General features: G+C 37.2%; 1 protein-coding gene across 1 annotated transcript in view; it reads right to left on the bottom strand.

The window, feature by feature from the left end:
- Positions 1–1,802: 1,802 nt before the first annotated feature.
- The window catches only part of LOC111873248 (BSD domain-containing protein 1), a 30,117-nt gene continuing 21,452 nt past the window's right edge, over positions 1,803–10,467 (bottom strand). Inside the window, exons 7-8 of the mRNA XM_023867793.2 lie at positions 8,472–8,873; positions 1,803–3,511 (exon numbers count right to left, since the gene is read on the bottom strand). Coding sequence (XP_023723561.1) covers positions 3,414–3,511; positions 8,472–8,873 — 500 coding nt within the window. The 3' untranslated portion in view covers positions 1,803–3,413. The remainder of the gene's footprint in view (positions 3,512–8,471; positions 8,874–10,467) is intronic.

The following is a 10,467-nucleotide window of genomic DNA, read 5'->3' as shown; positions in this document are numbered from 1 at the left end:
AGGCACTTGTCCCATCATTTCACAAGCCCCTGAAAACCAGCAGCATAAAATTCTTTGGGCTGCTGTAGGAACCAGGTGGCGACTTCCCTTTTCACAGCTTCGTCAGGAAAATGTTCAGCTGAAAGATGATGTTTAAGAGGGTTGAACAAATGGAAGTCGCTTGGAGCAAGGTCGGGGCTATACAGAGGATGCTCGAGGACTTCCCACTTGAAATTTTGCAGCGTCTTGTCTGTCTTGTTGGCAGTATGGGGACGCTCATTATCATGCAAGAGCAACATGCCTTTGGTGAGGAGTCCTGGTAGCTTCCGTTGAATGGCGTTACGAAGTTTCCTGAGGATGTTACAGTAGGAGTCGGCATTTGTGACTCCTCACCAAAGGTGTGTTGCTTTTGCATGACAACACGCATCCCCATACTGCCAACAAGATAAATGAGACACTGCAAAATTTCAAGTGGGAAGTCCTCGAGCATCCTCCGTATAGCCCCGACCTTGCTCCAAGCGACTTCCATTTGTTCAGCCCTCTTAAACGTCATCTTTCAGCTGAACATTTTCCTGATGATTAAGCTGTAGAAAGGGAAGTCACCGCCTGGTTCTGACAGTAGTCCAAAGAATTTTATGCTGCTGGTTTTCAGGGGCTTGTGAAACGATGGGACAAGTGCCTCAATGTACAGGGAGATTATATTGAGAAATAAAAGCATTTTTCAAATCAGTACTCTTATTTAAGTTCTATATCCATTTGTAACTTACTTATTGACTTACCCTCATATATTCAACCATAACCATGCTCTCCAAGTCACACCTGAAACCTGCATTATGTGTACTTTTACTTCCATGTCTTTTTCCCCTCCAGTAGTGCAGGCAATTGTTTTACCATAATTAAATTTTGTAATACACAGCATATGGTTAGACTTTTATTATAAGGAAATGAGAAAGTAATACTGACAGATTTTATGGTAACAGTGCAAAGGCACAACTTGTTTGAGGCCATGCAAATCTGTCTTAGGATGTTGACTACCATATAAGGCATACATGTGACTTAAAACTTGGCATGTCTCAAGGCTATCCTGGACATTACTTACACAAATTACCAACCTGCACAGAAGCATATTTAGGCACATTTACTTCCACATGGAGTGCTGTTAAAATCTCTCTGTCCATTTATTTGTATGTATGCAAGATATAACTCGAGACCTGTCATGCAGATTTTTATTAAATTTGATATTGGGGAGTGTTATTAAAATTGTTGGCACATTTCACTTTTGTCTAAAATCAGACAATAATAATGGACACTTTAGATGAAGATCAGTATGTGTTTCAGTTCCCATCTTGTGCATCATTTGTTAAATATTTATCATGTGTCAGTTTCATTTAGCCACATAATTTTTTTCTTCCTTGGCACTATAGCCCCAGTGGGCCTAGGCCTACCTCCATGAACTGCTCCGTTCACTTCGGTTTTTCTAGATTTTACACGTTCGGTAGGACTCCTTGGGTGAGTGATCAGCTCGTTGCAAGGCCTCTACCTGTAGACAAACACAGAAAAACGCACACACACAAAGTAAACATCCATGCCCTGAGTGGGATTCGAACCCACGACCCTGGTTTCCAAGCAAGCAAAGACAGTACATGCCTTAGACGACTTGGCTACTGTGACCAGCAGCCACATAAATACTATATATATATAATATTAAAATTATAACAGAGACATAAGAATGGACCTGACTAGCGTGTGCTGTACAAGGCACACTCTATGGCATTTCTTGTTGTTTTTAGTTATATTTGCCAAATTTTGTTAGATTAATGAGAATATTTGTAATTAACAATGGAGCATCATTTTATGTTTGAATTTGGTATAAGCCCTCATTTACGATTTTTCTCAATTTAAGGTACAGGACATGGCAATTTCACTGTAATTTGAAATTATTAAATAAAGTTAGCTATTAACATCAGCCTACTAGCTATAGTTATGGCAGCACAAAAGAAACACAGTAGTCTTTACTGTTGAAGTAGGTTGTACAATTCTAATAATTTGGAACTGTTTATTGAAGATACTAATTGCAAAGAATCAGACAATGTGCTCTGTGTAGAATCTGATGAGATCCAGTCACCTTATTCAACCAGGATCAGCATATGCAAAGAAATTTAAAAAATCAAGGATGAATTTAGAAAGCTTTAAAACTGTGAGCTCTTTGTTGGGAATACACTTTTACTTTTACTCAAACATTGATGCAGTTTCTTCTTGTATTGAAGAATGAGTGAGTAAGGTTTATATTTCTGATGTATACTTTCCAGTTGCTGCTGATGAAGGATGAATAACACTAATGATAGTTGACAATAACAAACAGACATTACAAAGAAAAATGGCATGAATGGGAGGAGAAATGGGAATACTCAATACAGAACTTGTAAATGTGCTCAGGATATTATGGCAAGATATCTGGAGACTGATGGAAAGCTAATCATCTGATTCAAGAGAATGAGAAAACCCATATTAGAACTATGATTTCAAAGTACACTCTCTATCCAGGCACATTCCTCGTTATGGAGCAAGGAGGCTCTTTATTCAAGTCTACTTGTTACTTTTTGGCATGGTTCATAACTGGCATTTTTTACATTCATTCACATTCAGTTTCAACAGATACAGTTAAAACAATTTATATTTTCTGTAAATTTTTAAAAAGTACAAGTTTACACCAAAATATCTGCAAAAATCATGTGTATAAGAGCTGATAAATAACAGAACACTGATTTGAACAATGATGCAGTTAACTGTGTGTATTGGTACTTACTATTAAACAGTATACTTTTAATGAGGTTCCAGATTTCCATATCTGTTTAATATGTACTTTATAACACAGAAGGTTCTTAGGCCTAGAGAAGACAGACTGCACCAACTGCACAGCATTCATGTCCAACAAAGATTTTCCTCCACAGGAAACACTGTCAATTGCACCTAGGGTAGACCATCTACTGTCAAAACAGGCACAAAGTACTGCATTCAGTACTTAAACTACTGTTAGTTCCTCGGAACTCTAGCCGTGGTACAGGAGTCATACCATCTCTTGCGGAGCAGTCATATCAGCTTACATCAGCGTGGGTACTACCAGTTTGGAATGCAGTGTGTTGGAGTGTGGTCAGGTGTATTGTACTTACTCCTGGTCTCTGTAGGCAATGTTTTCTGCTCGGGTAGTAGCTCTGAACGTCACCAAAGAAAACATACAGCTTCACTGCTCCACAACAGTGTTTACCTTTTCGTGTGGCTAAAGTTATGAGACACTAACTATAGGTATGGCGAAGAGCATATAAACCATCTACCTTGCAAGATACTTGACCCTTCAAGAAAATTTGTGAGCTTGGAACAACAGCAGTGCACTGCAGTAGTTCTGCTTTTAATTACACAGCACTCCTTCAGGATCACTATGCTTTTCCTGTCCCAGTTAACTGTTGTTCAGATAATGTATCCACTTCTGCATCTTCTATGTCAAATTCTTGTTCCCAGTCATCATCATTGCTTTCTGCAAAGTAATGCAGCTAAGTTAGTATTCATATTCTTATTCATGGATCCTATAGGGACATGTTCCTATACCATCACTTTGCTCTGTTTTTGTGACCTTTACTGTAACCAGTGCTCAACAAATGCATTCACATACATTTCCCATGACAAATGAAAAGTTTTAGATGAGAAGGGTAAAGTTATCCCTGGGTTTAATTAATTACGCACCGCTCCATGAAGGCGTATGGGGGAGTTCAGGTATAGCTCCACCATTCTTAACTGTGGTACTAGATGGAGGTGAGAATTAGATTCTTTATGTACTACACATTCATTTTGTATTTATACATTAAATGTTGAAGCACCTACATGTGAAGCTTTCATGTATGCAATGAACTAAGTTAGTGTTTAATGGCTCCTCATTCTAAGTGTTCAATTGAATAAGAAGAAAATAATGATTCTGTGGAACTCATGTCCATGATCATTCTACAACAAAGCATCAGCAGTAATTTGATGACAGGATTTTCATAGAACTTTAGAGAACTTATAGCAAAGTCCATTTTGAGAAATTAACAAGTACAACTGGTCATGAAATTGCCTGTCTCTTATGGGATTTAAAGGTTCTTTACCACATTCACAAGGACTTATCACTGGATCCTGTTCTGGGCAGGATACTAACAACTCCATGTCATAAAATGCAGTGCATTATGAAATGCCACAGAAAGCCAGCCTTATACCAAGACAGAAGTAAATGCCTCTAGGCCTGGGCTGCAAAGACACCCTGTTAACTATTTTACTGATAACTGCATAAGGTTAGACTTTCATTATAAAGAAATGAGAAAGTAATACTGACAGATTTTATGGTAACAGTGCAGAGGCACGACTTGTTTGAGGCCATGCAAATCTGTGTTAGGATGTTGATTACCGTATAAGGCAGTCATACATGTGATTTAAAACTTTGCTTGTCTGAAGGCTATCCTGGACATTACTTACACAAATTACCAACCTGCACAGAAGCATATTTAGGCACACTTATATCCACATGGAGTGCNACATTACTTACACAAATTACCAACCTGCACATAAGCATATTTAGGTGCACTTACATCCACATGGAATGCTTGTTAAAAATCTCTGTACATTTGTATGTATGGAAGATATAGCTTGAGACCTGCCATGTGGATTTTTATTAAATTTGATATTGGGGAGTGTTAACAAAATTTTTGACATATTTCAATTTTGGCTAAAATCAGACAGTAATAATGGACACTTTAAATGAAGATCTATACATGTTTCGTTTCTCGTCTTATGCATAACCTGCTAAATATTTATCAGGGTGAAAAATGTTTTGAATGAAAGTTGTAGAACACACATTCCATACAGATTTTTTGCATACCCTATGTGGTTTCCAACAGAATTAAAAAAAAAAATGAACATCCCACACTATGTACACTATGTACAAATTTCTGGATTTGTACACTCACAATAAACAATGGTCTTCTGAATTCTGATTACCAGTCTCTTATTATCAACAGTAATAAAATAAAGGGTCCACCCAGATGAATTTATAGGTCTGTATGTTCATGAATATATATTTAATTAAAATATAACTGATCATGCTTCTACAAGCTTTATATTATCATATTATAAATTTTACCTTTTTCTTACTTTCTGCCTGACATATTTGCAACAAACAGTTGCACAATGCACCTTATAACTTGTCTGTCTGTCCATTCACCCGCATGTAACTGGAGAATCAATGAATGGATTTTTATGAAATGGGATACTGGGAAGATTTATTAGAACTTTTCAGTACATTCCAGTTTTATTAAAATCAGACAGAAATAACTGTTTATGAAAAGATCTAAATGTGTTTTATGTGCATCTCAAGCATAACTAGCTATATATTTATGGGAATGAAAAGTGTTTTGAACAAAATTTGCAGAGACAAAACACACATTTAATGCACCTGTTGAGTTGACCATATTAAGATGGATTTTAGAGAGACAGGATGGGATGGTATGGATTGGATTGATCTGGCTCAGGATAGGGACCAGTGGAGGGCTCTTGTGAACATGATAATGAACCTTTGGGTTCCATAACATGCTGGGAAGTTCTTGAGTAGCTGCACAATTGGCGGCTTCTCAGGAAGGGCTCAGCTCCATAAGTGAGTAAGTGAGTGAGTGAGTGAGTTGACTTGCTGCGCATTATCCAGCGTCCTGTTGATTTAATACAATGAAACAATGTTTCAGAGAATGGACTCTTGCCTCCATGCTCAAATAAAAAGCCTACTCAGTTGGAACCCAATCGATATACCTAGTCTCTATTTCCAGACCAGTCCAGTCTCAGAAACATTATTTTTAATGAGAAACAGGATAATGGATAATGTCAAAAAAGTCAATAAATTCGTTAACATACCATTGTCACAAACTTCTAAACATATTTTATGCCCCATGCAGTTTTTCCACATTCCTTATGACTTTCAAGATAGTTAAACGCTGTGCATACATTTCCCAACTTCACAGAATTACTGGGTTTTTGGAATTTTTTCCATCATCTGGAATTCTAGCTAACAGAGGAGGTCCTTTCTCCCTCACCTGAAGATGGAAACAGATCCAGTTTCTGAAACATCGTGTCCTCTATTACCTAGAATTCCAGACGATGGAAAAGTCCAAAAGCCCAGTAATTCTGTGTGCCATCCATCATCATCAGAACCCTTTACAATCTATTTCCTAACCTGCTTATCAGTTCAAAGGAATATACTGATAGCACATCCTATTGGCACAGTGCATTTTAAGATTCTGAAGAATTAGGTCATGTAGATTTTAATGCAACCTTTGTTCACAGCATGTCACCATACAAATTCTATGTCAAATCATAATGATTCACTGTATATAACATCAGATTTGCAGCACTCACTATGTCATTTCTGCTTTTTTTTTCTTCTAAAAGTTATCCAATTAGTGTTTCAAATTTTACAAAGATCTATTACCACACATAATTTTAAGATCATACTTTGCATAGTGTTGTTATTCTTACATCACAAGCTCATAGGTCACTATATTGCTACTGTTGAAGATACAAAGTTAAACAGTACAAAAGCATATGTAAATGAGTGTCCATAAATATTTATCTTCCTACTGTCCTCTTATGGTTGAACGTCTCATACCTGATTCATGTCTTCTTATCAGGGTTATTATAACTGATAATTAATAGGGGCCAGTCACGGTAGCCGAGCGGTCTAAGGCATGCATTGTCTTCGCTTGCTCGGAAGCCGGGATCGTGGGTTCGAACCTCACTCAGGGCATGGATGTTTGTGTGCGTTTTTCTGTTTGTCTACAGGTAGAGGCCTTGCAATGAGCTGATCACTTGCCCAAGGAGTCCTACCGTATGTGTAAGATCTAGTAAAACCGAAGTGAACGGAGTTCATGGAGGTAGGCCTAGGCCCACTGGGGCTGTAGTGCCAAGGGGGAAAAAATTAATAGGGATTAATTATGGACTGGGTGCCAGTAAGAGGTGATTACTGTAAATTTAATTAAGGACAGATAATTGAAACATTATTGGACTGACTATGGAGATGGGGAACATGGGAATATCAGGGGGTTTAAACTCGCCAAAACTCCAGAATCAGTGGACAGAGATTAATTTATTCACTACTAGAAGGCATCATGAAGACACTCAAGTTCAAGTATATGGAGATGCATACTTTTATGCACTGCTGGCAGTTTCAAAGTCTGAAACTTTGTAATTAAAACCAGTTATGCTCATAAAATTGACTCAGTTAATATAATCAAAAGATGTAAGTCACTCTAATTTGTGACTTAGTAAGTCAAATCAAAACTTTAATATAAAATTTGGGTGACTGAGCATGTAACATATGGCTATACTGGTCAAAGATATGATGCTAAGTGATTTTTCAGTTTTGAGAGCTGTCATTTCAAAACACAATACTACAAACTCAAACTTGCTGCGTTTCATAAATCATGTAATTTTCTTGAGTGACAGGTTAAATTCAAATGGTGCAACTATGCCTCCATTGCCCTCATATACTCATACATTTGGCTGACTGGCATTTACAATGATCTTTTGATGTGTGGAAGTCATTCTGTCGGAGGGCATGTTTTAATGTGAAGTTCGAGCATTAAAAGTAATGGCCACACAAATCTATAAAAGAGCTGACAGGCTGGTGCCTTAAAATCTAAAAATTTACACTGAAACATGGTATCGCCAGTAAAGATAAAATAATGAAACATCATAAAATTTACAATCATAGCTTAGCGGCTCCGTAGTCTAGGGGTAACATTCCCACCTCATGACTCAAGGTACGCAGGTTCAAACCTGGCAGAGGTTGTGGAATTTTTAAGGGCGGAAAAATTCAGGGAACAAGTCCTCCGGGAGGGACTTTAAGCTATGGGTCCTGTGTTGTAGATTTACGGCACGTAAAAGATCCTGTCTCTAGGAGACCTCTGAGCAAAATTAGGCAAAACGTTTCCTGCCCAAGTAGTTTCCAATGCCTCTGGTAGATGGGGAAGTATCGGGTACCAGTGCCAGAAGAGGGCTGACCTCGCTGGCAGAGTGGGGCTGATAGTGAGCACCAGTACTGGTAGGGTATGGTGACAATAGAAATTAAAGGGGGTCGTACAATAGACTACTAGTCGTGGTGCATGGGGAAACCCACGCCCTCCAATAATAATAATAATAAATAATACAATCATAGCTTAGTTAATGGCCAAAAGTAAAATAAATATGTAAATTTATAGACTGGTAAAATAAATGTCTAACAAATAGTTTAATCAAATAATAATTCTAGTACTTAAAACTGAGAAAAACAGTGACAATCTCTGGATGGACATATGGATAAAGATAACATGCATTGCATTAACAGCGTTCTGAGGAGTTCAAAATCTTGATCTGGCTCTGATTGAAATGGTGCTTAGTACATGATTATCAGGTACAGTGCTAAAATTCAGTTTTGGTTACTGTACCTTTGTCTCCTGAGCAGGATGATGTGTGACAGCTATTTCCATCAGTGACAATAACCATGTCTTTCTTCTCCTTTGTTTTAAAGCCAGTAGGTTCATCTATGTTGAATTCTCCTTTCTCTGCAAACTTGTTCAGTTTTTCTTGTTTGTTGGCTATGTTATCATCTGAGTTGGCCTGATGGCTGTCTACCTTGGTTGCTATGTATGGTTCTGATATGCTCTCAGAGATAACAGGGGAGTAATGGTTGTCCCTCACATTATATGCCAACATCATAGCATCTTCACTACTGTCCCTTTCTGAGCTACTTCGCAGTAATTTCTTGTTTTCGCACTCCTTTTCATATTCAAGTAACAGCCGTGTCTGTTCTTCTTCAGTCAGTTCAATGTTGGCACCAAAGTCTTTTTCTGAAAGTAAGCACAGCTGATCAGCAACTATATATTATGTCTACAGCAAGCTTCCCAGACAGGGGTTGAGTGAACAGATATACATGTTAGACATTTTCATTGTTTCCTTCTTGGTTGAAAAAACGAAAGTTCTTTTAACCAAAAGTGAGACAAAGGAAAATGTCCAACACATGTTCAGACTTAGGAGTTGAATAGTTCTTCATGGAAAGGTGTAGAATAGAATGAATTTTTATAGGTTTAAAAATATATTATTTTATCTTAAATGGAACTGTACAATCATTATATAAAATAACGCTTAGAGGAATTATGATATCAAAAAATCTGAAACTGCTTCAAACATGATGTATGAGTACCAGTACCTACAGAGATATGTCACCTGTGAATAATGAGGAAGTCTCACAATTTAGATTGCTTATGTGACTCCTTATTAGTATGATAATGACCATAATGTTTATAGTTTTAATTTTAAAACTGCACTATGAAAGATGTGCAACATTATTCTTTTTCATTTATGAAGATAATGCCCCATTCAAGATACTGTTAACTATGTCTGACTGTCAAAAACATTTTATTACAGATCATAAATATAATATTCTCATACTGGGTCCAGCAAACTTGTTTCCTCATCCCTCTATTAATAACTTTATTTGAAATCACATAATATCATGTGTTGAAGATGATTGTCTTCTGTAATGCAATTCCCTCTACGTTTGTAGATCAGTAGTAACATTTTTGAGGAACCTGCTGCTTCAATACTCAAGGTAGAGGAGTGACCCTGAAGATGGAGGTAGCACATTCCTCCTGAACATTGGTAATCATCCACTGAATCACATGGTGTAACATCCCAGAAGAGAGCAATCTCCACAGTTGCCACTGTGAGGACCTCCATCTTGCAAGAGATACTGTTGCATCTTAACATGCAATACTGTCTATAAGTAAATCAATCACAGTAAGACATTCCTAAGCCATAAAAATTACTTTACTTTATCATAAAATTTACAATTCTTCAAAATTTTGTGATAAAAACTCTGGAAACATGTTTACACAAAGACATAAAAATACTCTGGAAAATGTGCTTTGTTACTTTACCGTTTCATAAAACTGAAATATGGTCTCCCATAGACAAGCCCTATACCAGGTTAATTTGTAATAAAAGTTACCTCTTTTAGTCATCTATAAACTCCTTATTTAGGCCAATTATTAACTCTTTTATTTTCATATCATGCCCTCTGGATTCCTTACTTGGCACAGTATCCCATCTTAAGGGTCATTATCTGGTTAGTTCTTATGTCACTTATCAAGCCCATACTGAAGTTTTGTGAGAAACAATGATTGTCATCAAACACAAAGCATCCCAACTACAAGTGCTCATCTACTTTCTTTGGATTTTATGCCTATGGCATGAATGATATGAAATATGATAATATTTCTGTAGTGACATAATTACCATACCTACAAACCTACGACCAAAATTTCACGACATAAACAATGGAAATAGTATGCAGGATTTGAGGGTCTCACAGAGGTGGTTATGAAGCGTTCTATCTTCTGGGATATAATGCCGCGTAGTCCGTTAAAAGTAAACTGAAGTATT

This window comes from Cryptotermes secundus, unplaced genomic scaffold, assembly GCF_002891405.2.
Source record: "Cryptotermes secundus unplaced genomic scaffold, Csec_1.0 scaffold21, whole genome shotgun sequence".
NCBI lineage: Eukaryota > Metazoa > Arthropoda > Insecta > Blattodea > Kalotermitidae > Cryptotermes > Cryptotermes secundus.
Note: the sequence above shows the minus strand (reverse complement) of the source record. Positions and strands in the feature narration are given on the sequence as shown.